Source organism: Lonchura striata, chromosome 4, assembly GCF_046129695.1.
Source record: "Lonchura striata isolate bLonStr1 chromosome 4, bLonStr1.mat, whole genome shotgun sequence".
Lineage (NCBI taxonomy): Eukaryota > Metazoa > Chordata > Aves > Passeriformes > Estrildidae > Lonchura > Lonchura striata.
The window spans coordinates 37,421,904-37,449,445 of record NC_134606.1 but is presented as its reverse complement, the minus strand read 5'-3'; the positions used below and the strand labels follow the sequence as shown (position 1 = coordinate 37,449,445).

Genomic DNA, 27,542 nt, shown 5'->3' with positions numbered 1-27,542 from the left:
ATTTACTTGGCAAATACCTTTGTCAACTTAAAGTTTCCCATGGGATGTGTCAAGAGGTCACTGAAATTCCCTTGGGCAAAGGAGGGAGAGTGGTTGAAACCATGGCTTCCATGCTGCTGCCTTCAGTATTTTTCTTCATGTCATAGTGCTGTACTTGGCACTTCCCCCTCCAGTTCCATTGGAAGCGGGAGTGAGCAAATGTAAAAATGTTAGTGAGAAATGGAGGCAAGAAACATAGAAAAGGCCTCCCTGCTGTTTTATTTGGCTACTTCTAGGCCTCAGTAACAGTAAACTTAGCCACAGAAAATTAGTATAGAATATATTGTCTTGTATGCACAAGAACTCCCAGATGCTTTCAGTGCATTTTTTCTCCCAGATCATTCTATTATTCTACACAGTCTTCTGGCCAACGATCACAAAGCCTTCTGACCTCTCTGTTATCCTATGGCAAGAAAATACAGTTCCCTAAGGCTGCAAAAGCATCAAGGTTTCCAGAAATTAGGTACCTGCAATTTCCATGACCATCAGGGTAGCTGTGAACAGCACATTCTTCAGACACCACTAAGACAGAAATGCAGAATGGAGGGATAGGGGAAACTCCACATCTTACAGGCTTGCCAGTCTTCTGAACTTCAGCTGAAAATACCTGAGTTGAAGTGTCATAGATAGCTTTGTTAAAGCTAGTGACTGTAGGAAGTGATCTGACCTGTGTCCTACTTTGGTTTAGTGTGATCCTCTAACAAGACCCCATGGTTTATTGTGTGATAAGCCAGGAAATTACACGATTAGTAAATTATTTCAGTTATGCATTTCTCACCTTTTTAACTGCTGTAAGGTAGAATAAAACATATGTGGGGATTTTGCCAGCAAGTGAAAACAAAAATAGTGCTAAGTAAATACATTACAACTTGATTAATGCAAGATAAACACTACAGGCTACACAGCTTTTGCTCCTCAGCAGGCCTGTTTCACATTGTATGTTCATACATAAATTTCTCTTACTAACACTGCACAAGCAGTCTGGCACCATCCTCGACAGATGAGCTTTAGGAACTGTTACAAAGTGGTTTAAGTTATAGCTCCATCTGTTATATCCCATCCTTCTGATGGAGATTGTGTTCACTGTGGCAGAATAAGCAGAATGGGAGACGTGTTCATATCCTCACCAACTGCAGCTCAGAATCTGATGCTTTGGCTCACACCCATCTTCTCAGCAGTTTAATCAATGATGCTCTGCTTCGTGCCCAAGTATGAGGGTGGGCGAACATTTCCTTCTGCTGGTCCTGATAATCATCAGCAGAGGGAAAGAACAGACTATGGTGAACAGGAAAAGCTTAACAAATCACAGTGGGATCTGACTCAAGATTTCTTTAATTTTTTTGGGAGGAAGGAGGCCTTATAACAGTGCTTGTTCATGCTCCACTATAGGAATGTACAGTGAGATACTGGGGGGGTTGTGGTGGAAACTCTGTCCACTATGGATTCAAGCAAAATAATATAGTATCACTGCCTGGTTAACAAAGGCTGTGGGCCAGGACTGAACTGTGCTTCCTTTCCCACCTGGCAATGTTTGACCTCATGGTCTGTGGAGTCAGAATTTGCTGAAGTTTCTGGACAAAGAGGATTGTCCAATGTAGAGAAAGCAGTGGTTGTCTGAGGAAAGGTGACAAAGAACTATTAAGTTAATACAGTGAGTTAAGTTATTCAGGGCACTGTGATCATTAATTGATGTACCAAAGGCCACAGTGGAACCGGATATAGAGGTTAGTGCAATTAGGCTTTTCCATACCTGGAAAAAAAGTGCTATATTACTAAGTTAAAAATCACATCAGTGCCATTGAAGTAATTCTCATATGTGTAAAAATAAATACAGGTCTATTAAATAAGGCTAAAAACTACCGAGTATAAGTATGCTCATATTTATAATAATTAAAAGACATCAAAGTATTGAACATCAATATTATGTTCAAATATACTCTGTTGAGAAGCTCAACTGTCATAGCCTTCATCTTTTAGGCTTGTCTTACAATGTTTAAAGAAGAGAACTAACATACTCCAAATGGCTATGTAAGTTATAAAAATTAATGTCAGTGGGAAAGGATCAATTAAATTGTGCTATAATTATGGTAAATTATTGCATTTTATTTCTATCTTTCACACATCTTTATCAAGAATTGTTACAGATTCCCAGAATAAATGAGGTTGGAAAAGACCTATTGAAATCATCAACTCCAACCTTTGACTGAGTATCACCGTGTCAGTTAGGGAATGGCAGTAACTATCACATCTGGTCTTTTTTAAACACTTTCATACAAAAGAAGAAACAGAATTTAGAGAAAATATAACAAGTTCAGCAGTTTATAAAAAGCAGTTTTAAGCAGGGCTCAAGTCAGTAGAGCTCCGCAATAGACAGAGTTGTGGCTCATGCACCTCAGGTTTTCTGTCCTTTCTCTACCCACATCAAATCAACCCCTTCAGAAAAAGGCTACATACCTTTAATTTTGCAAAACTTCTCTGACAGCATTCAGAATAGTTGTAGCAGCAATAAAAAAAAAAAAACCCAACAATAAGAACATTTGACTGCTGATGGGGAAGCCAATAGGAGGAAAGTATGGCATCCCTGGAGCATTGCTTGAGATTTAAAATTTTTCAAGAGAAATAGAACCACAGTCTTTTAGCCTACAATTTGAATTTAGGGAAGTTTTATTTGATATCAAGGACACAGCCAAAATGCATACTTCATCCCTTCCCCTAGGGGAGACATTACTGTCAGGACTGTGTGCAGGATACAGCAAAAGTTAGGGAATGTCAAAGACCCAATTGGTTCTCCTCAGAGCATGCCTGCATCAGCTCAAGCCACAATCCTATTTCAATCTAAACTGAATTTTTTCCTGGCTGACTACAGTCCCTAAGGGAACATCCATCAGCCAAGCAGAAGTGAATCATGCAAGTCCCCAGCCTCACACTCGATACAGTCAACCTCAGGGATGACTTGGGAAAGAACTGTCACAGCCATCCTGAAACTAAGCAAATGCTGGAGTATTCCCACTCTGCAGCCTGCCCATGGCTTTGCCTTGTGTTATGCAGCTTATGTGAAAAAACTCTACAAGCGTTTGGCTCTTTGAGTTCTCTAAACTGTATTGTTGAAAAGAGAGTGGATGGAATTGGCTGAATCCCGTCTTGGTTTAAAAAATGTCTTGGAAATAAAATCTGGAAGAGTGCACCACATCAGAGATGCTCAAGGCAAACAATTTAGGAGCAGCAGCTGAACTCATATACATATATACACTCACACACATATATACATATACAAACACATATATGTATATACACAGGACTCACAAGTAACTGCAAATTAATATATTTTTGTGGAAGCAGCTCAATTAAGGCTTTAGTTGATGAAGAAGTGTTTTTAAGACTTGCACAAGCCAACCATTCTAAGTGGTACAATTTGAATTGATGAACTCATCAGCTCAGCTGGAAAATATATCAATTTGGAAAGGCTTTTGAAGTGTGAATTGCATTAACACACAAATTTAATTTACAGGAAGCTCTTTATAGGTTTTAAAACTACTACTTAAACTATACAAATTGCTCAATTTAAATTGCTATGATAAAAATGGCAAAAAAAATGTTTTAGGAATGATAACCATTGATTTCTATATCACACTAAATTTGAGTCTGCATGGTTTATGAATGAACAAACGGTAAAATAAGACTTGAGAAAGCAAACAGTTATTTGAAAAGAAAAACATTAAAAGGATTGAAATGTTAGATTTCTATATTTGTATTTGGTTTATCACAGCTAATAAAATTATGTAGAGTGTAGTCTTATTTGAGCTTTGATGTGATGCTTTTAGTGCAAGACAGAAGTCAAATCAGTAATTTAGTCAGGGGCATGCTTCTACCCCAGCCACTGGCAAAGAGGAAGATTAGACCGAGCCCAAATATACATTTCACATGTGCTAAAAGTTTTTTTTTCATTTAAATTTGCATCTAGTCATTTGGTGAGACTGGCCATATCATACCATAAAGCTATTAGAAAGCATCCAAAGCAGGGCTACAAATATGGTGAAGGGCTGTGAAGGGAAGTCATATGAGGAACAGCTGAGAACACTTGGTCTGCTCAGCCTGGAGAACAGGAGACTGAGGGGAGACCTCACTGCAGTTACAACTTCTTGTGAGGGGAAGAGGAGTTAAAGCCTGCTCTTTTTAAATCAAATGACACCCCTTGTCTATGGGTGATGAAAAAGCTAGACAAATGTTTAAGTTCCAGTTACTCATCTTGCCAACTGCAAGTCAAAAAAGCAAGCAATCCTAAAGTTTGTGTGTAGTTCTAGCTTTCTAGTTGACCCTAAGAAATGGTATGAAACTGTGTTGGGGGAGGTTTAGATTGGATATTAGGGAAAGTTTCTTCACCCAGAGGGTGGCTGGGCACTGGAACAGGCTCCCCAGGGAAGAGGTTACAGAGTGACCAGAGTTCAAGGAGCATTTGGACAAATGTTCTCAGGCACATGGTGTGACTGTTCTGCGCTAGGAGTTGAGCTCTATGATCCTTGTAGGTCCCTTCCAACTCAGGATAGTCTATGATCCTCCTGTCCTCCAGGAAAAAGAATGTGAAGATTTGTAAACAGACCAAGAATTGTACCTAAGGGTATTTTCAGAAACCGGCCTTGTACAGGAAATCAATAAATGGCAGGGCCTTGCGAACTCCCGCTCCGGCTCAGCCCCGCCGCGCTCCGCGCAGGCGGCCGCCCTGGAACCCGCGCGGCGCCACCTGGCGGCCACGGGCCCGCACAGCAGCCGCAGCTCTCCAACCAGCTCGGAACGCTCCAAAGCTCGACAGCAACGAGGGGAGTGGAGGATGCGCGTCTGAGTAAACGTACTGCGTTTATGCTCGCATGAGGGCAAGAGGGACAGAAGCAGCAAAAGCTGAAGTAGGAATTACTAATAAATAATGCAGTTTTTTCAAGAGCATGAAGAGCCTTGTTAGGAATGTGGTGGATTGGAACTTGATTTAAATCAGCCATTCACTTACCAGACCACAGAAAAACTTGTGCTCTGCTTTGGTTCACGCTGCCCAAGCAGATAACACATTTTTCTGAAGTTTGTTCTAGTTGTAAATGCAAATATGCACTTGTCAGAGTTCAGCAAATTGAAAAGCAAAAGCCTCTTCAGGCTATGTTCTTCAAAGAAAGTTTTAGACATTCGTGCTTTGGGTAGAGTACCTGTTCAGTTCAACCAGCTCACTGCAGGGGGTCTCACTCCTTTCTGCAGATGTTTTTTTGCTTGTTTGGTTGTTTTGGTTTTTTTTAAACATTCAACTTAACTTAGAGTTGGCTTTAAGGGTCAAGAAGCAAGTCTGAAGACAGAGACATGAGTGTTACATAGTTCACAGAACATGTTTTGTGTGAAAAATACCATTACATATCTCAATTTGCTACTAGAACTACAACAGAAAATTCTTCAAGGTGAATGTAATACGCACACAAGCCAAATGCTCAACTAGTTGCAATAAATTGCATACAGACAAATTAATTATCTTGCAGCCACCAGTCCTTGATGTCATTATAGAATACATTAAATATGGATTTAACATTTCAGATGAAAGTATTTCTTTTACAGACAAACTTATTTACTGTCAGTTTTAAGTTAGCTTTTGAGGGATTTCAGGGATATTCAATCCTGAGTGGCAGGTTTGAAGATTATTCTTTAAAAGCTGTCCACAATCTACATTTATTTTCCAAATTATTAATTGGTAAAAAGTTCTGTTTGTAAATCTTGCAGTCTGCAGCTTATGCCATGTTTCTCATCAGAAGCCTGTACACTGTGTAAGAAATGAAGACTGTCAATAATGACACAATTTCAATTTAAAATAAGTGAACACGGCCCAGTCCTTAACTTCAGTAAGACTATCACCTTAAAGGAATTCAAACCATAAAGGACAGAATACACAAGCTGTGTATTTTGTTGTTTCCATACAGTTATTCTATATTATCTTAAATCTAAAGGTTTTGAGTCCTCCCTTCCTTCAAAAGGTGGGCAAGGTGTAATTTGAAAAATCAAACTGGAAAAAGAAAAGTAACTCATTCTTTAATAGAGTCTTTCTTTAACAGAATCATTCTTTAATAGTCTTTATGGTGTATTTGCTAAAAGCCATGAGTGACGTATCACATGAGGATCATATCTCTGAATAGATTATGCAGCAGTAGAAAGTGGAATGGATGAGAAACCTGGTAAATAGATTACTGTGGGAAGTTAAGAAAATGGAAATAAAGAATGAGAAAATCAGCATAACCCAGAACCAACACTGTTTCCAAGAACTGATCAACTTCTTACCAGATGAAGAGGTATTTATCAAAGGAATAAGAATATAAAAAATAATCCATTAAAGGCAATTTTTTATTCTTATTATTAATAGTTTTATTCTCACTGCAGATTCCCATGATACTGCTGAACTAGGGTACGTTTGGTATCTGTCTAAAAAAAAAATTAATGCTTTTCAGTGGGCAAAATTTTAATAATGACACCATAAAGCAATTATACAAAAATCAGGTACACATTTTGACAGTTTAAATAATAAAGATATATATATATATATATATATATATATACTTGTTTCTACTTTGTGGAAAAGCAACTTTTGACAGTTTTAGATTGTGACTAGTTGTAGCTGAAAAAAAAAAGAAATCAAACCTGTTTTTCTTCAGTAGGGCACTTAGAAATTTGACAGCTCATCAAATTCATAACAAGAGACTTACTGTAATGCATAAACCAGTAAAGCTGACACAAAGATGATGACTGCAAAACAACAGAATCCTAAATGTCTGCCCTGTATATTACTGCTTCAACACAAGGAATGAGGAAATATGTGTCTGAAGAAACCTGTTTTCCCTGCAGGGTGGTGGAAACCAAGCTGTACAAATCAGGAGCCAGAAGATATGAAGTATTACACAGCACTTGTGGCTGCAATGTTTCATTCTCCCCTCTGGCTGCTGGAGAAATGACTAGAACACTCAGAATTCAAAGCCAAACTGCAAACCACCTCCTCTTTTCAGTTCAACAGTGTGGTATATCATCATTGACCAGATTACAAAATTCAAGAGAGAAAAATAAGAATAAAAATTTTGGAGAAAAGAGTATTCCCGCTCCAAATGGATTTTTCAATCCCAACCCTCCCCTGCGCCCCACACATTTCAATGATGACTTATGTACCAGTTTGCCCTAATTAAGAAACACCATCAAGATATTTCAAATGTGACAGAAGCCTTCAGCTTCAACATACAATAAAAGTGAAATGCTAGGACTGGACCACTAGATGAAGATACTATTAAAATACAACCATGAGGGTCAATAAAAACAAAGTAATTTCTTTGTGTAGGTGTAAAGAAAAGCTACTTGGAAGTGAATAGCTAGATGTGAGTACTTCTACAACAGAGTAATACTTCCAACTGTTCAACCATGCCAGCTATATGTTCATATGGCAGAAATTCTGTTTTAATTATAGGTCTCAGTTTTGTATCAGAATATATAGAGGTATTTCTTTCTCTGTTTCTTTTGAAATTTGAGATGTTACAGGTTTGGGGTTTTTTGTTTGGTTTGTTGAGTTTTTCGGGTTTTGTTGATTTTTTTTTTTGCTGTTGGTTGGTTCGTGTGGGTTTTTTAAGGAACACGTATGCAAATCCACACAAGAGAACTCTACAGGTATCTCAGTTTAAAAGGCATGTTTCTCTTTTTCATACAATCAGCATTCTTTTTTGAAGTCTTGCCTCTCCTGCACCATATTACATTCTCCACTACAACTTGTTGTTGGGCTGTGCGGACTTCAGACACTGTCACGTAGTAAGCACTAAGGAATTTCCTGAGTCAGGTTTATTCATCATTACCTGTACAAAGTAGAAGAGCAGGAGAGACAATGAGAAAAGGAGAGACACACATAGACACAAGTCAAGCTAGGGGTACAAAACAATCTAGAAACCACAATTCAGTAAGCAGTAACACACTAAGTCCGTCACCAATGAGGTGACCATGACCAAAGCTGCCTTAAAGTGCTACACAAATATTGAACATCGTGTCATCTTGGATTAGTGAATTTAAGATAGCTGCACCTCAAGTAGCCTGCTTCAATAGAACAATCCTCTTAGAAAGAGCAACAGAGATTTTCTCCCAACATTTCTTATTTGAAGAGTATAAGGCTTTTGAGACAGAAGCTCATGAAGATCCTTCTGTCTGTCACTTGTCCTCTATTCACCCCTATTAGCATAGCACTTTTTAATTCAAGTGTCTGAAATTTATAGAATTACTTTTTCTTATAATTTTTTGGATGCTACTACAGTTTTGTAAAATACATAATTAGAACTGAATCTAATAAAAATAGCCACTTGTAATCAGCATTTTGCCAGATGAAAGTCAGCTCATTTTAATAGGATTCACTCAGACAACAGCTTATAATTGCTATGCCAACATTTTAGCAAATTTTCATTTAAGCCTTTTAGTACTAGTTTTAAACTATCTTTAAAGCAGAGTAGCAAGCAAAAGAAAATGGTGACACCACAGTAACCATTTTCTTGCTATTTTACATTTCCAGTCTTTTGTACACTTGAACAATGGACTACTACAGTGCATCTTTCCAAATCTGTCATTAAATCAAGAAATTGTGCCTGAAAAATATTTTTCAGACATTTCTCTGCCATACTTCTCTAACACAGCATGAAAACATGGAAATGATTGTTCTTACCTAGCAGTTCTATATCAGTAGGAAAAAAAAAAAATCAGGAAAATGTAATTTGGATTAGAATTAAAAAAACCCCAAACTATTATGTTTTTCTAACTAGTTTTAAGACCCCCCCAAATATTTACATATAAAAGTCATATAAAGCTGTACACTTACTTGACCTTGCACTATTAATGCAACACATTTGTAAAAGAATTTAAAAGTACAGAAAGTACATATATTATTGTTTTGAAAATTGAAAAGCATAAACGGTGATCATTGCATACTTCTCAAGCCAGTATGTGATGCTTCTGATTTCTATAAAACTAATTAAAATTTTAGATTTCTTATTTCTCCCCTCTCCAGTGAAGACTTTGACCATTAGAAATGTAAAAATATGTAACTGCAGTTAAATCTTTGATGTGAGAGAAATGGAAAAAACCAAAAGCATTCCCTCACTTGTGGTGGTCTGTGTGGTTTTTCATAAACGTGACTCTGAAAGATGGAGCAACATCCATCTGCCTTGAAACCTGTGCTAAGCTGGGCAGGGCTCCAGGGTAAAATAAATCATTGTCATGTGTTACTGAGACACAAAATAAGATGGATGGTACATGCACATCAAGGTCTTCTGAAAAATGCTAATTATAGGATAAAGAGCTCCAAGAAATTTTCAGAAAAAGAGTGATGGTGCAACTTATTAAAAGTAACTGTATAGAAAGCACAATATTTTTTTAGCTGAAAGTTCATTAATTCTTAAGATAAAATTGCTTTTGATTCTGCAAGTTTTGAGCTGGATTTTCTTTCCCCATCTGTGAAACTGTTTTACAGAAATTAAATAATTATATTGTAGATTTTGTATGCCAATTATTGTTACAGTTGACTGTACATGCAAATTCTGTTAAATCAGTGGTCAGCAAAGTTTGTCACATTTTGCTGAAGGAATAAAAAAAACCTTTGTGGGAAATTTTAATTAATTTAATAAATCAATATAGCAAAGCACAGACATGTTCTAAACTCTGTCATATTATGATGCTTTAAAAGTATATTAGAACCTATATTGTATATGACCAAGAAAGAACATAAGCCATAATTGCCAGGATACATTGAGATTACCTTCTTGGTAGGCTCCATCTGCCATTACCAGATGAAGTATTTTGGCATAAAGGTGCTTGTGTTCATTTCCAAGAACAGACTGAACTATGGTTGAACAAACATCAATATTTTCATCTTCATCTTCAAGTATAGCCTAGTGGAAAGAACAAACCATGTTGCCAAAATTAAAATGGGTATAATAAACAGTTCAAATCTATTAAATGCAATTCATAGTTAAACCACACGCTCTTCTCTTTAATTCACTGGCCAGGCATTTTCTCTGATAATATTTTAGTGTGCCAAAACAGATTAAAAGACTATAGAAAAAACCTTTTACTCTAGTCACACAAAGTAATTAGTGAACTGGCACAGTGAACAGTCTTGAGCTTATTCCACAAACCTTTATTTTCTCATAAACTTCAATTAATTTATCAAAGCCTATTTCCTCCTCCAGGTTATATCTCAATTCTTCTAAATGGCTGAAGATACTATCACATTCTTCACATTCGCTGGCAATCTCTGCATCACTATTATCTAGAAAGAAAGAAAACAACAGTAAAACCCTCTCAGTTCTCCTACACTCTTACTGTTGTTTCTAAATCTCTAAAACAAATATCCTTTAAAAGCAACCAAACAGGTAAGCTCAGGAGCACTGGATGATGTTGGCAGATGTTCTGACAATGTGCAAGAAAGTAGGAATAGTCCCTTTCTTGAAAAAAATTCTGAATCCCAAATGGGACATGTCCAGCTATCCCCACTAAATCCCCACTCTGACAATTAGCCATAGGGGTATTCAGCCTGAAGGAAAGATATGAAAACAAGGTACGGCCTTAAAGCAGAATTTTAGTTAGCAAAGTAGGTCAAGTTCCATACCACCACTCTATAAATTTCTGAGGTAGAACTTGTGAAGGGTTTGGTGACTGTCCCACAAAAGGGAAAGGAGTTCTTTAATGAAACAGCTGTCTTCTAGCAAAAAATGAGGACATGTATGTTACCCATTATACCTGACTGCCATTCTCCATTGCTTTCTGCCCTGAGATGCATCTTGTTCATGGAACAAGTAGAAAAAAAACAGTATTATCTTAGCTACAGAGTTCTCCTTGTTCTTTTATAAGTGCATCTCCTTTGTGTAGCAAATTAAGTATGCCAAGTGGTGCAATAAGATACAGGAGAGAAATCAAGATAATTTTGCTTATAGGCTTCAGAAACCTTGAAAATAGGTTTGTAATAGTAAAACATGAGGTAAAATTTAACAAAAAGTATGTTTTAAAAAATACAAGACAGAATCCCTATGTAAAATTCCATTGTAAAATGCAGGAAAAAATACCTTCTTAAATAAGCATTCAAATTTGGAGAGAACTTGTCTACCAGGGAAAAACTTCATACATTTCAGTGCATATAATATCAACCTTTAAATACTATTACCTGGTAGATCACAGACTTCATGAGGTAGTATTAGAACTCTACTACTTACAATTCTTATATATGACTAGTGTAAGGTCTAGTCCTGACCAAGTCACATCCTTCATTCAAGTAGCAACAGTCAAATCAATAAGTATTAATAAAATAAAAAGAAAAGTTGTAAACAGGTTAAAAACCCATTAGGTTATTTCTAATACTCTATTTAACAACTGCATCTTGAGCAGATTTTGTCTCAAGTTCTACCTGTTACCCTTTTGAAGGCTGGCCTGCCTTCCTCCCTGCCCCAACAGGAAAACTTGAAAGTCTTATGGAATATCTAGGAGGTAGGCCACTGGCATTAAACATTAGCACTTGCAACAACAGCAGAATCACAGACACAGATAGTATTGCATGTTATCAGTGTATAACATCAGCACTGCCACAAAATTAAAGACATTAACAAAGTTTATTTTACCTTAATTATTGAATTGTATTATTAGATTTGTTGAAAATGTTCTTCAATAAAAATTGCACAAAAGCTTTGCTTTAGATGAGTTACTGATTTTCTGTATCTTTTCACAACTATATTTCTAGTTGCACTTAATACTTCTATTAAAGAAGTAAATACTTCTATTTCCACAAGAATTTAAAAAAACAGAAATGAGACTTCAAGAAGTTGTGCATAGCTAATGCAAAATGCTAAAAGAGGTAATTAATTTATCTGTCTCACTTTTAGTCTGACTGCATTAATACCTAATTTTGGCTAAGGACAAGGTGAACAATTTCGTGTTCCTTTTGATTGCCTGTTAAATTACTTATCTGTAATTTAAGCTGAATCCCAGATACTCCAGTCGTGTCAATTGCTATTTCTTTTTCACACTTACAGCCATGAATTATTCAAGACATACAATGCATTCTGCCTTTGATCTTCCTTGAAGCCAAGTTTTAGACAATTTAGAGAAAAAGGCACTTACCATCACTACCCAACAAACAGCCAAACTTTAATTTGCAACATGGAATGTCGCTTAGATGTTGACCTTAACATTCGGAAAGTCTGAATATGATCTGATTTTTTATAACTTATGTATAAAAATTATTATTAGAGCTTTACTTTGTTATAAACTGACAAAGCTAAAAAATTATTCTGTATCTGAATTTTTAATATGAATAAATAACTTATAAAACGTGTAACAGAAATTATACCTGACTGCCATTCTTCATTAAGAGCACTTTCACTGCTGGGGTTATTTTCATCTCCTTCATCCAGCTCAGTACCATTTGTTACGCATTCCATGGCATTAGCCTTTAAAGTAGACTCCTCTTCTTCACTCAGTTCCTCACTAGGCTGCTCCCTAAGCAACTGTTCCATTGAATCCCGGAGCTCCTGCAAATCTGTATCTGTCTCTCCAAACATACTAAAGGAATGTGATATAAAGTTTATATAATTAATATTTTGCAAGAGAAACCCTCTAGAAAGAGATCATTTCTTTTGTGGGCAGCAAATTGAAAAGCCTGCCTAGCTGGATTGGAAAAAAGAAAAAAAGACACCCTCCTCCCCCAGCTATTTGTGACCTTGGTCCAATATGACTACAGCATTAATACCATTGTACCATGCAACACACAGGGAATAAACAGATATCCCACAGTCTCATGAAAAGATACTAAGTCCTCAATTCAACTTTATTAGTAAGGTAATTTGAAAATTTTTGTATTTGTGCCCTGGCAAATTTTCAGTCCAGATAAAAATGTTTCTCAAGCAAAAAAGAGATCTAGATCTAATCAGACTAAATACACCAGACTATCAAAGCTGTGGGGAATAGTCAATTCCAGGGTCAGATTTTGAAGCCTCTGAAAGAATCTGGGGACTTGAAGAACATTCTAATAAAAAAGTAGAGGAGATAAGTGAGCAAGATTCCCAGAACATAGAAAGAAAGGAAATATTCAAGAAATTTTTATTTCTAGAAGAGCTATAGCAATCAACTTCGAGTTGCTTGAGCAAAATGCAAGTTCCAAACATCAGACAGAATAACATCTTGGATAGATTTTGGGAAGGAAATTTAGACAGCTACTGTATGCAGTGTACCCCATTAGCTTCTAAATCCCTGGAACAAGATTTAAAGTAAATGGTGATTCAATACAAATTTTTTAAAATATGGGTAAAAAATCCATGCTGGTATAGTGTGTATAACAGTTAGTGTCTAACCAAAAACATTCTTGAACTAAGATGCCTGTTAAAATACTTGATAAACTTGATATACTTACATGTCCTCAGAGTCAGAGGGTCCTTCTTTGGCTTGCTCATCTTCTGTATCATCTGTTTCAATGTTATGTTGATGCTGCATGTCCGCTACACTGGGAACATCAACTAACGTTCTGTACAATTTGTAAAGATCTGGGAGTGAACATGTTCTCAACATCTACAAAGACAATAGAAAGCCTGCTTGGTAACAACACTGAAGACAGTTTGAGTTTACAAAATACTTTAAAATGAGATTTCACTGTTTTTCAGGTTTCCTGCTTCACAGTCAGAAGCTGCGCTAGTAGATTAAATCCTACAGGAAAAAAATCACTTGGTTGGCAGAAATTACAAGATACTTTGATGTCTTGTTCACTGATTGTTTATGATGGCAAGGTAGTGATAATTCTAAAAGACTGCACAAAAGGGAGAAAGCAGATAGGGCAAGTTAGGAATGTCTTTATGAACTCCCTCAGTAATGCCTCAGAGAAAGAGTGGAATTCCTCCAAAAACACCTGGAACATAGAATGCTAAATGGTGAAACCAGAGACTTTCACTGCTGCATGAGAATTGCTGATACCATGAGCACAGTGCAGTTGAACTACAGGGCAGACCATGGCTTGACAAATACAAACACCTGCTGAAAGAGTTGTGCCATCTGTTCTGGACTCATTAAACTTCAATAAGAAAGTAAGAATAATACTACAGAACAAGAAAGTATTTCTTTTTCGTTATTTAAACTTGCCTTTGGGTCGTTTGCATCAAATAGTCCTGTAGAAAGTCCAATCAATAATGAACTTTTGCCTTTATTTTTTGCTGGTGATATGGAACTTGAACGAGATACAAAAGACTCTTCCTGTGAAGACTGAGCTGACAGAGCTGGTGAGGTTGTTGGTACAGCTGTGGGCTGTATCACCCTCTGGAATAAAGGTTCAGCTTGTTGAGAGTCACAGGAACAAGTTTCTGATGTGGTAAAAGAAAGTCTGTTACAAATCTAACCAGATTAAAACCCCAAGATACTTAAGGAAAAGGTAACTACTGTGAATATACCTAACTAATTTCTGTAATACAATTAGAGAGAAAAGTAGATAGCACTTTAAAAGTATTAAAATATTTTTGATTATTCTATTAAATACAATTACAATGTGAAATTTTCCCATTTTAACTTTTGGAGAATATACAACACTCAGCTATAGCCTGTTCTGTTCTCAGGCCTTCTGTTTTCTCATTATCCAGTCCACGTCTGATACTGTGTCATCCATTTTCACCTGTTGCTTAACACCTTACACTAGATCTCTGAAGTGATCTCAATATAATTTGCCCAATCAGGGGGAAACCTCATGCAGTTTGCTCACACCACCCTTAACTAGATGCAAGAATATCACCAATGATACTTGACAGTATTGACAATGTTTTTATTGAAGTTACTTCCCAAACCTTCAAGAACAAGCAATTCTTCTATGTAATAGAGATAAAAGATTGTGATTAGCACCCACTTAAAACATTGAGCTGCAGCTCAGTATTGATTTGAGTGTGTATAAACAAAGCAATACTTCTATTAAGTAAATAATCAGATCTCATAACATCCTAAATAGTAATGTGAAAAAGCTGTAACATTCAGAAAGTTGATGTTCAGTATGGGCCTCTGTCCTGTTGATCTATACACAGTGTAGTTTTCTTATAACATGTTTTCCTCCGAAGTGGCAAACATAATATCCACAATTTGTCTTCCTAATCCATCAGAAATTTTTTTTTTAGAAGTAAGAACTGAAGAAGCAAATAAAAACTTGCTCTTTTGGGGTTAATGAAGTGAGAAGGGATGGCTTAAGCACTCCACACTGCCAAGCCATGGAACATGAGACTTGCACTGACCTGCTGGAGCTTCTTTTGGTGGTTGCACCTTGTTGAGCCCTTCTTTCTCCAAAGCTGCCTCATTTATTCCATCATGTTGTGCCCTATTATAGCACATCACATCAAGGGGAAATGCCATGTAAAAAATGGTCATTAGCCTATTGAAGTCATCAAGTGCAGTAAAACTAACACAGCAGCAAGCAATGAAGCTTTAGCTAAGTGTAATTTTAACTGACATGTCAAAAAAAAACTCAGTTAAGGCTCAGTTGTTTGAACTGGAGAGAGAGAGAGGTCAGAAGAGAGTACTTACGCATCCTCTTTCTCTTGTACCCATACTTCATTAACAGTGCTAGGAAACTCCTTATTCTCCTTACTCGGGTGCATTTTATCTTCCATTTCTTCCAGTACCTCTGCTTCCAAATCATCAGGCTCTAAAATTAATAGTCATTTACCTTATTAAAAATGAATTCCAAGCAAGCAAGAAGATGGAGGAGTATACATTTTAAGATTATACTTAAATTCTTCAGCTTAAATAATTTTGTAGAAACAGCAAAAGTTTTGTCATCCCAAAGCTAAAAGTTTTGTTTTTTTTCTGATACCAGAAGAGTATCTTAAAGCTCCAATGAACTATGTCTTCTAAAAACCTCAGTAACATGCTCCCAGAGATCAAAAGGATGCTGGTATCATACAGGAGAAAAGATTCCAGCACAATTGATGGGGACAAACAAACAAAACCCCCACCAAATTAACAACAAAATATTTGAAGCACTTTAAAATTCTATTTGTACTCTAAAGTTTTCTACAGGCACAGAAAAATGTTTCTGGAAATCTACTAAATGCATTACTGAATCAGATAACAATACAGGCATAGAAAGCACCTGGTCCTACCTAAAATGTGTTAATAAAAAACTGCACATTACTTATGGGAAGATAGAAAAATATATAAGATCGTTATTTCACTTATTGTATTCAATTAACAGATTCTAAGTAGAACTATTGACGGAATGAGTTACCATCAAGCATAACGGGTTTGCTCTGCACCAGGGTGGGTCCAGTTCTTTGAGATTCTTCTGGTACAGTCATGACAGACTTTGTAACACCTACTAGTACTGCAGATGGAGCTGCAATGGGAGGAAAAGCCTTCTCTTCCTTCTCCTCTGATGAAGACTGATTATGTCCCTCAAGAATCTCTGCAGTACCTAAGAGAAAATGATTCTATTATTTAAACAGTGCTTCACCATATTTGGGTAATGAACTACAATGTGGATAATAAGATAAATTAGGAATTTTTTTTTCTTTAAAGAAAACTGAAAAAAAATTGCATGCTTTTAGTATAACTATATAAAGAAGAAAGCTATAAGTATTAAAATCTTAATTTCATATGTTACGTTATCATTAGTACAAGTTTATATTTGGAATAAATATAAGTCCTTTTGTCCTTAGAAAGAACTAAAGGCAGGAGTTGACCAGGATGGTGGTGGTGGAGGGGTGGAATCAACCGATATGGTAAGTCACATGCTGCCAACAAAGTTACAGGAAGCATCTAATGCAATATTCAGATGATGACATCCTTTCAAAAAACAGAATTGTTTCTATTAAAAGGCAAAGTTTAAGACTTTCCAGCAAAATTAAGATCCTTTCCTTTCAGCACACTCTGGTTAATTTCTTACCACTTCACTGAGTTTGAAATATTTTGGTGTCCTCCAGTATCAGCTTGTGTTTACATTCAGAACTGAGGCAACACCCAGAAGTAGAAAGCAAGAGAGAATATAAGAATATGCTTCTATTACTTCAAAATTTTTCTCAGTAGATAAACTGACACTACGCTTGGAGTGCAGATAATTACCCACTGCGCTTACCATTTATCTCATCTTGTTCCTCAAGGATGTCAGTTTGCAGCTGCAGCTCTGCTTCTCCTAGGATCCTCAGAACTGAATCAGTTGGGCTTTTGCCCCAGACTTTCCTGTGAGGTTCACCAATATCTAACTTAATTACTTCTCCCAGAGTTTGACCTGTTGGGACACAAACACAAATATAAAAACTTTTCTAAATTAGAAATTTTTACTCATTTTCTAGATAATAAATAATCAAACAACCTCCACAAAACTTAAAACTAAAAAGGTGACAAAACCAGAACTCACGTCACCTCACCCCAAATCAGACAGCCTAAAGACTGTGCTTATCTAGAGTTTTTCTTCTGCCAGTTCCAATCGATAACACTGTTATTCAATACCAGTTGTCATATGCAACTTAACAGCAGCAGTAGCTCTTTTCAGGCACTCCAAAAGAAAGCAGTATCAGAAATGTTTAATATTGGCATGGAATAGCCTTGAACTTTACTTGAAATGGTAAACTAGAAAGTTTCTTGTCTTGCTATCCTTCGACATTTATTTCTGTTAGTCCTCCCTCCAAGGAAAACAAGATACAAAGTGACAAAGAAAAACAGAGTAAAAGAAGTTTATTGATTCTAGCACTATAGAACGACTATGCAAAGATGCAATTCTGTCACATTCTCAACGCTTATTTCTTTCTACAATGTGAAACAGACTTTTAGTAAGATATACTAAAACCAGGAAAAAGTGGTTCCAACAGAAAGACAGGAGTAGAAAATCTGGAATAACAGTCTTGATTTAAGAAAGGAAAAAATTAAGGAAGGCTTAACAGAAGTTACAGATATAAATTGAGAAAAACCCTCCATTGTTTTTTTTTTCTACTGATAACACAACAGGATTTTCAAGTTAAGTAAGAAACTCTCATATATTTTAAATTCTTTTTATTCTTCCTGTTAAATTGATGCCTATTTAAAAGACATGAAAAAAGTAACCGCACATTTTATTAGATAACTGTTTATTTTTGGAATTAAATTATTTATTGAATCTCCTGCAGGCTGTTTAACTACTCAGCCTGTGTCTTATTTCTTATTTAAGGGAATACATAACCACCCACTTTTTACACACTAGACATGGCAAACTGATTTACTAATACCATGGTGACAAAAAAACCCAAAAAAACCCACAACTTACACTCTGTTCCAGAGAGAGAATCTTCCATTGATAGCTGAGCTAGAGGAACGACCAACTCAGATGCCCCAGATTCCCATTTTTTCCGATCTCCCAGAAGTGGCTGCTGGTCATCTTGTTGTTCCTTACCATCAGATCCAGCTAATTCAGAAGTATTTTTACCCTCCTTTTTTCCTTTCTCATCTTCTTGAGCTTTAAGATTTTGATTCAATCTTCTCAGAATTTCTCGCTTACTCTGGAAGAAGGACCAACATATGTATTAAAGTAGTGCCTTTCTTAAAAGGATACCTAAATAAAACTATATAATTTGACATACTTGTGTTGCAAAATTTGGCTTTTTAAATTCCTCCTCAGACTCCTGGACAGTAGTTATTACATGTTCATCCTTTAAGTCCCAGAAGCATGAAATAGAAAGTAGAAGAACATGTCAGAAAAAAATTATCTTGAGAATAGTAATAGACATAATAAAACCTTTCCAATGACAACTGCAGGTAGACTGAAACAGAATGCTTGATTGTTCTGTATTATTCTGTCCCAGAGACAAAATTTCAAAGGCACCTTCCATCTTTGAACCAATCACTATCTAAAAGTGATCAGCAAGTGAATTACTCAATTTAACTAGACAAATGAGATTTTAAAGGATGAAACATATAGAGATAAAGCCAGATGCGACCTCTACAGCAAGATGCCACCAAATTCCTATGCTACAAATGAGCAACTCTACAAGAAAACCAAAAAAGTGGCAAGCACAGAGTCAAGGATAATTTCTGAAGGAAAAAACAGAAGGGAAAAGAGACAAATTTAGTGAATGTAAATAAGCAAAATACATATTGAAGGCAAAAATGTAGAATTTATAAACTGTGTACAAGGCTCATATTCTCCATTTCCAATTGCTCTGTGTGCTATTTTTTAGTCTGTTACAGTCACTGTCTTGCATCACTGTGAGACAAACTGGAAATAATATGCTAATTATTTAAGTATTTGTCCAAAACATTATTTATTTTTCCAGCTGTCAACTGATGCCTTTCAGTGTATTACATTTTATATTTTATATACATTCTTTAGTGTAAGTTTTGCTTTAGTCCCATAGTTACAGCCTTCAGGGTTGAATACAGTACAAAGTACCACACTACACTAAAACTTAGAAATTGTTTAGGTAAAAGTACAAAAGGTAGCATTCAATTAACACACCGTGTTAAAAATTTAAATTGTACAATGTTACACTCATCTCCTCAGTTTCACAATTGTAACATAAAGCAGTTGAGGTAAACTCAACTGTATTTACAATATCAGGACAGAGAGCATGCAGAAGATAAATTAGGATGCTCTTTTAGGCAATAAGAAGAGACAGCACTAATAGATTGAAGAACTCTAAGCTTTGTCTTCTCAGTAATATTCAGCACATTCAAGCTCACTGAAAACAATCAATCATTAATATAACATAGTCCTATCATTCAAAATGTATCTGCTCACTTCCACAAAGTAACTCATTAGCTCCTCTCTTCAAGGGGCTGATGAAAATGCTGGAAGTTGATGTCTTCTTTAACTAAACATAACTGCCCTGATCAAAATGGAAACTAAGACTCATCATAAGCTATTTTGCTCAAAAACACGAATTTCAGTTTCAGCATACAGATGTGTTTCAACAGCTTCCAAGCTTTGAGTTCTTTTTAATTTTTTTTCCCTAGAAAATAAATTAGAAGCAACAAATGTCCTTAAAAATTTATCTTCTAGCTAACCTACACATTTTCTCTAAACATTCTCTTTCCAGTCAGTATTTATTCCTTTCCATTTGTTTCACCCCCTTCACAAAAGTACCTACCACACCCACTTCCTTCAAAGCAGAAGTCATGGAGATGACAGGTACACCAGGTTTCACTGGAAATTGTGGCTTAGAAAGAGCTGCTCCAGGCTTTTGTAGTCCATTCATAGGACTGTGTTCTGTAGCTTCCCCATGAAAAGGCACATTAGGATTCTTTACCCCTTTTGCAATCAGCTGTATAGATGCAATTTAAAAAATTACATCAAAGATTAAGACTTTGCACATTAAACACAGTATAATCAATTAGGCTCATGTAATCCTTATAAAAGGACAATAATGCCACACATTCATACCAAGGACAACTGCCCATTGCATGTCAGTTTGTCAGCTTCACATCCTGCTTTTTCTAGTCATAATATTACTAGTTGGACTTGTTCCATAGCACACACAAGTAAAAGAAAATAAAATACGTTTTGGTCATTAACAGACGATTTTAATAAGAGAGCTGGGTGATCCTAGTGATTCTTAGGTATGATGTTCAGAAGTCTTCCTGCAAGCATACCTAAGATTAGGCTTCTAATTAGGGAATTCTGACTGACACGAGATACTCTCTTCAATTTCAGAACTACTTGTTTTGAAAAATCACAGTATAGGATTTTATTTATACAAAGATATGGCCCTACGTACTTCAACTGCATGTAACAGATTTATTTTCTTACATGTTCTTCCCAGGCTCTTTTCTCTCTTTCATATGCTTCCTTTCTCTTTCGCTCCAACTGTTCCTTCAGAACTGCTGCACGAGCATTTGCATGGGCCTACAGTAAACAAGCAAAATAAATCAACTTACAATCATCAGCAGTCTATTTCATGGAACATCTTAAGAAGGAATATTCTTCTATATGACTGTATAGACCGTGAAAGGAGGACTCCACTGATAAAATCACATGTATAATAACTGATTATCTATGTTGAAATAATGGCAACTCCTCAAAATTTAATTGCAGTTCTTGATTTGGATGGTTGTATTTTTAGTGTATATCATAATCTTAAATAGACTAATGTAAAATTAGAAACTCTACTTAAAATTGTCTTTGAAGATACATGCATTAATAAAAAAATATTAAATATTCAGTTTAAATTTTACCAACTTACTCATACACAAAAAGCTTCACTTGCTGTTTCACCTCGAGTTTTCAGGGTAGGTTATAAGGTTAACTTGTTTTTACACTGTACTTTGCAGATGGTGGGGGAACATTATAGAATATATAAGAGCAATACTTGCTATGTACAGTATTGTGAAATAGTTATTGATATAAAACCACCACATGGAATAAAGTTCTAATTAAACACCGTATTTCTGTGAAATGCAGCTGTTTTAAATGTAATTCAACACAGGGTTATATAATGCACGTTCCAATCCACATATAACCCATGTCAGCCCATTTAAGGAGTTTTGCCTTCCTTTATTCTTTAACTAAAATAAAGGTGTTGCCTAAGGTACATCTTCCTTACCCTTTATGTTGTCCTAGTTATACCAAATTGCCATTAGGACTAAAGCTACCCTAGAGATAAATTTCAAAGACTGGGATAGGAAAAAACACTTGACTTGTAAGGACAGACTACACAATGTCTCAGCTTGCTTTAAAACTACCAAGATAAAGTGGCTGAACAGAGTTGTTTTCTCTATACAGTTAAACACCCGTCCCCCCATCCCCCTTGGAGTGGATACATGAACAAACTATTGATAGCAAAATGAAATGGAAGAAAACTCATGAGATATAAAACATGTTTGACAACAGTAACTTCCATCTCTTCCCATTCCACACTTACCTTCTGTGTTTCTATCTTCTTGCGTTTCAGTTCTGCTTCCTCACTAGAGTCCTGTCCATCAGAACTCGCAGCTTCATTCTGCAAAGTAAAAGTCTTCATGGAATTATCATCAGTTCATGTATTTAAAAGCTGACTGATATGAGTGCCTAGTCAGAATATTTTAACTGACTGTATTACTAACATGGGTGAGTTTCACTAACTCCTTGCTTAAATGCAATGTCTACATGAACACAGCTTCATCTCTGAGATCAGTGGGGGATTTGTTTATTTGTTTAGTTTTTCAGGGAGGATTGGTTTTAAAAGATGTGAAGCTTTAATAAGTCAGGAAAAAAGTAATGTGTCTCTTGTTGAAAGGAAAGTAGCCTACAATGCTGGGCTGTCACTTGCTACCCCTCATCACTGCTGCATGTTCTGAAAGTGAGGTATACAACAAAGGATTGATGCTCTAGAATTCCAGTTTTTTTCATAATATATACTGTCTGAAATATATGTCTATATAAAACTGCCTAAAACAGAAGTCTTCCACCAGGGGTAAAAGAATACACCCCACACTCAACTTCCATTAAGTATTTAAGATTATTTTTAACCAACCTTATCTCCACGAAGTTTTGCTCTTATCTGTTGACGTTCATTAAAGTTTTGTAGCCGGATCTGTCTCAATCTTGCCAAATATTCCTAATACAACGAAATGAAAAAAATTTTGGCTCTATGGAAGCTCTCTCTAGGATGGCTAACTTAAAATATATCAAATTCCATAAAGAAAATGGGTGAACCATCCCCCAACATTATTGTTATCACTTCACTAGCATATACCAATCTCCAGAAAAATTCTCATGTGATTAAAATAAAGAAAATTTGAGTTAATAGGTATTAATTATAACTACATTTTACATTACTGAAAGCTAGAAAAGGTTGCATTTATCACAGGATTAGGATATAGTGATAACTAGGTGTAGCAAATTCAAGAACCTCTCTGACACAGACTGATGTAAGCAACTACTATTTTGATTATTTTAAAAACCAAAGCAATGAAACACAGCCAAACTTTAGTACATTAACAGTAAATTATTTCCTAGAAATTAAGAAAGTCCTTTAATTTTGTTACACAGACAGAACCATGCAAGGAAACTGGGTGCAGTCAAGGTCAAAATAGTGCTATTTTTGTGATAAGCAAAGTGGCAAACATGCAGCAAGCATACCTCTTCCTCCTTGTTTCTGGATTTCCTTCCTCTTGCAGAAAAGGACCTGCCTCCATAGGTATCTGCCAGGTTTTGCAGTGTACCCTGTTTGCCATTTAATGGTATCAAATTGAAGGTGGTTGGGGCAGTAAAATTATCTGCTTTATCCAATAACTCTTCACTTATAAGAAACCCAATCCATCAAAGATCTGCAGATGTTCTGAATTTAACCAAAAAGCCTTTTTCACTTACATGAAACATATGACAGCAGTAACTAAAAATTCTGAGTAGCCAAAGAGAGAGACAAGAGCTCTAAGAATATAGTTGCCTTCTCCCTTCAATTCTAATTATCTCATGCTATAGAAAGTTTAGGTCAGAAAACCTAAATTTTGATGGGTGTAAGTTTTGTACATCTGGATTATATAAAAATGGTGACACAGGGTTGGGATTTCTGCCATTGCTAAGTTAAGCCTAAAATAGAAAGTGGAATCTTTTTATGTTCTTAGATTAAGCTTTTTTAACAATGATGACTCAAAAATCTAAAAAGCACTTAAATATACTCATTACACCTAACAAGCTGTGCTAAATGTCTAATATACATGCAGTGTACAGGCTGGTTCATGTGATGTACTCTGACTTGTCAACAGAAAGATTTTGACCTTAAGAAAGTTCTGTGTAGAACAGTACAAGAATCATTTAACTTCATATTTTCTGCTTGAATTAAAATAAAGAATACTTGAATTTTTTACTAATGATACACCACAATTCTTTTCTGAACACTTTAAAAACTCCTCAATTTGTTAGTGCAACATACCATAAAGACAGCAAGCATACATACATGTCATAGACCTTCTGCCTTATAAAATGCCTGGGCTTTGGCTTTCTCAGGCTTGTGGTTAAATAATCTCTCAGATTGAGAAAAATAAATAGCTCAAGGAAATGGCACATTACCGCACTTCAGTGGTTTAGTGACCACGGGATCAGAGAACAAATTAAAGTAATTTTGTGGAAGAGTAGTTTCTATACATTCCTAAGGGCTCCATGGATGCTGGTTTCAGCTTGAGCATTAAGCCATACAAAATGTAAAAGAATATTTTCCATATTAATCTTTTCAGAAAATATTTGGTTCTATTTTTAATACATGTTATTGGTTCTATTCTTAATACATGGTCCTGAGCTTTACAAAAGCTTACTGGCACTACTGAAGGAATTTCATTGTTCTTTGTTCTAGCATTGAAGTTATTTTAGCTATTTCCATCACTGATGGTGATTTATATCACTGCTCTTAAGAAAGAAACTGGAAGCAAGATTTTTGAGAACTGATTTTCTTTTCTTGTAGGTTCTTAATTTTACTCATCTGCTTACATTAAGTTTCCAAAGATCAGGACTCATGTTTTGCAATGCCACAAAGCTACAGTAGGAAGTAGCAAATTAGGTCAGCAGCTGTCTTAAAAAACAGATCTCTGAAAGTACCATCAACTCAACTACTGAGACAAATTTAGATTGTCAGTTGAAAATTAAAATTGACAGCAATTACATTTTATAGAAACTGGGTAAACTAGTGCCAGTCATCAGACAAAAGGCTGACTATTAGCTTTTGATTTCTCCTTTCAGATCAACATTGTCCAAACAACAGTCCCATCTTTATATAAGAACAACTGCCAGCTAGTCAAATTATTTTCCTCCACAAATAGAAGGAAGCTGTTAATAACTTATACTTTCAATGACAAATCCAGAAATGGACTTGGTACTCTGGCTTCAAGTTATAAGTCTTAAACATCTGGAAGTTACTTATTTAACTGTTCTGCAACCTCCCTGTTTTATTATGGGACCCATCAAAGATTGAAACATTTAACCTCACTGAACACGTTAGAAATAACTGAAAAAATTAACATAAATAATTGGGTATCTTAACTGATCTCAAATTCATACCAATGCCAACAAAGTCAAGAACAAAATGGATGCAGTACTGATACTGCTAACTACTAAGAAGACATGGTACTACCAACAACTTGTCCAAGAAGAGGTAGTGACAAGAATTGATCATTTTTTTTCAAAATTATTTACTGGTCTTGGAAGGTTTTAAAAAACAGAACCATTGTTTTAGAGAGGAAGACTCATATTTTACAACGTACATACTAATCTAAGGATACTTCATCAAAGCAGTGAATCAAGCCACCTAAAAATTGCTTACAGTAGGTGAAATAATCCCTGACATTAAGAGGTGGCTTTAAATCAATCTGATTATCAGGTATAACTCAAGAGATGCTGCTATAAATCTGCAGTTGGTCTCATCTCACTGCTACTCCACCACAGTCAGTACAATTTCAGCAGCTGACAAAGATATTGTCACTCAATTGCATATGAATAGTGTGGAGAAGCACTCAAAAGGTAAAACCCTCCATGTTATCAAAACACATATATGTTTTAAACAAACTTTCTAAAGGAATACTGAATTTAGAACTGTAAGCATAAAGAACATTTGATGACACTATCTTCTACTTAAATTTCTAAAGAGTAAAGGTTTTATAAGAGTCAACATTGACAGATATGGATGACTTTATAATACCTTTTTAATAAGCAGAATGTTTCCCTAGCATGAACCACTATGTCTGATCATTATCTGTATCAGTTTAATCAAACTTCATTTTCAGTTCAAGCTACTGTATAACATGAAGTTTAACTTTAACCAATACTCCAAAGTATAAACAGAAAAAAATGCAAATGAATCTTCTAAAATTCACAATAGCAAGTTAGACACATGCAAACAAAGATAACTTCCTTTGTTAATAAGCATGAAGTAACAAGAAATGTACATTATTATGTTACGTTTTATTAAAATTAGCAACAAAATGCAGAAAACTTATTTCCCATTCTCTCTGTTTTTTTCAATGCTTAAGGAAAATATTTAGTCAACATTTCACTTATGATGCTACTTCAAAGACTCACAAAGCATGCTGAAACAGTAATACAGACAGGAAGACCAGATTTCATACCATGTGTCCCTGAGCTCGAGCTTTGTTTTCCATGGCTTCTCTCTTCCGTTGCCAGAATTCTTCAACTTGCTTTGCTCTATCTGCAGCTATCCATCCTTTTTGCCTGAGTAATTTCAACACAGCAAGATGAACATCTCTGAAATATGACACTGTAAACACCACCACCCCCACTGTCCTACCCCCACACTTATTCTAACTAGAACACACAGGGGAAAAAAGTAACTTTATATGAGCAAGACATATTTAAAATTGTCTTTTATCAGCCAAAATACAAGTCAGACTTCCACAAAATGGAGGAAAATAGACTTAGTAAAAGTGAGAAGAACTATTAAAAAAATAAATCCAAAACAGTGTACTGTTGTCCTTCCAGATCCTTGACATTGAAAGAAAAATGAATGTCAGAACACAATCTTGGTATGATTGTTTCTGGAAGTGTCTCAGCTTGTTTCAATACTGTTATAATTTGTAAAAAAGAAGATTCCTTCAAGATTTCCCTTCAGAGACAAGCAAAAACTCATCACATGAGCCAATCAGTAAGGTCAATACTGTGACAGCCTTTCAAGACTGCCCTATATTTGCACTAAGAGCTTCTAACACTTAAGGAATTACTACAGTGCTATTATTCTCAAGAGTGTTCTGGCAATTATTTTAGGGAATCTTGGGGGATTTTTTTTGTTTGTTTTCAAAGGGTCCGTGAAGGAATTTTCCTACCCTAGAATTAGCCATAAGCAGATGATTGTTTTTTGACAAGTTTCACCCCAGGTCAGGGACCTGCCTGAGAAGACAAGAAGGCTACATTTAGTTTACCATAACTGAGCATCCTGCAACTCTGCAAGTACATTTATAACATCATAGAGGAACCAGAGTCTAACAAATTCCTTAGAAGTAGACCCAGATAAGTTTCATACTAAAATAAGACTAAAACACCGAGAAATGGTTTAAGATATTCTACAAATGGTAGAATGATGAGGCCTTTCCAAGGTTCCCTGAGCCTCCTTTAATTGAGGACCACTAGGAGTTTGCCAACAGTCAGGAAGAAATTGGAATATGCTGATAGCAATAATTCATTAGACTGAGGCAGTTAAAGAAATAATAATTTTGTAATACAGGAAGCTCTAGTAATTAATAATTAGCACACTGATTAAAATACTTGCATTTTATTATTTTGCCCCTTCATCCCCCAGTCAAAAAGGAAATTAATTATTTTCCACATGCTACAATTTGTTAAAAGGAAGACAGAGATAAAACCACTTTGATACAATAAAACAAACATTGCTCTGAAAAAGCAAGACAATCCACGCAGGTGTTACTGGTAAAGAAACAAACACTTGCCAATGTTTGTGTACACATACTAAAAGATTCACTAAAAAGATTTTTACCTTTTAACTACATATGAACTCAATTGGTGGATACTGAAATCTGTGCAAAGCCCTGTCATGCAGCTGAAGTTTGTCACCTATCAT

At 35.7% G+C, this 27,542-nt stretch overlaps 1 protein-coding gene across 17 annotated transcripts in view; it reads right to left on the bottom strand.

Moving 5' to 3' along the window:
- Positions 1 to 6,499: 6,499 nt before the first annotated feature.
- Positions 6,500 to 27,542, bottom strand: part of NEK1 (NIMA related kinase 1) — a 43,463-nt gene continuing 22,420 nt past the window's right edge. For 9 of the 17 annotated variants that reach the window (XM_021553992.3, XM_021553906.2, XM_021554556.2 and 6 more), the window contains 18 exons: positions 26,080 to 26,182; positions 23,105 to 23,188; positions 22,497 to 22,580; positions 21,906 to 21,998; positions 20,795 to 20,890; positions 20,136 to 20,309; positions 18,630 to 18,698; positions 18,317 to 18,548; positions 17,153 to 17,305; positions 16,307 to 16,492; positions 15,604 to 15,724; positions 15,315 to 15,397; positions 14,188 to 14,405; positions 13,469 to 13,623; positions 12,410 to 12,621; positions 10,206 to 10,339; positions 9,827 to 9,959; positions 6,500 to 7,886 (listed from right to left, as the gene is read on the bottom strand). In XM_021553992.3, the coding sequence (XP_021409667.2) occupies positions 7,873 to 7,886; positions 9,827 to 9,959; positions 10,206 to 10,339; positions 12,410 to 12,621; positions 13,469 to 13,623; positions 14,188 to 14,405; positions 15,315 to 15,397; positions 15,604 to 15,724; positions 16,307 to 16,492; positions 17,153 to 17,305; positions 18,317 to 18,548; positions 18,630 to 18,698; positions 20,136 to 20,309; positions 20,795 to 20,890; positions 21,906 to 21,998; positions 22,497 to 22,580; positions 23,105 to 23,188; positions 26,080 to 26,182 (2,344 nt within the window). In that variant the 3' untranslated portion in view covers positions 6,500 to 7,872. Of the gene's footprint in view, positions 7,887 to 9,826; positions 9,960 to 10,205; positions 10,340 to 12,409; positions 12,622 to 13,468; positions 13,624 to 14,187; positions 14,406 to 15,314; positions 15,398 to 15,603; positions 15,725 to 16,306; positions 16,493 to 16,963; positions 17,026 to 17,152; positions 17,306 to 18,316; positions 18,549 to 18,629; positions 18,699 to 20,135; positions 20,310 to 20,794; positions 20,891 to 21,905; positions 21,999 to 22,496; positions 22,581 to 23,104; positions 23,189 to 26,079; positions 26,183 to 27,542 lie in introns of those variants that run through there. The other 8 variants (XM_021554389.2, XM_021554896.2, XM_021555044.2 and 5 more) reach the window with 4 other exon arrangements.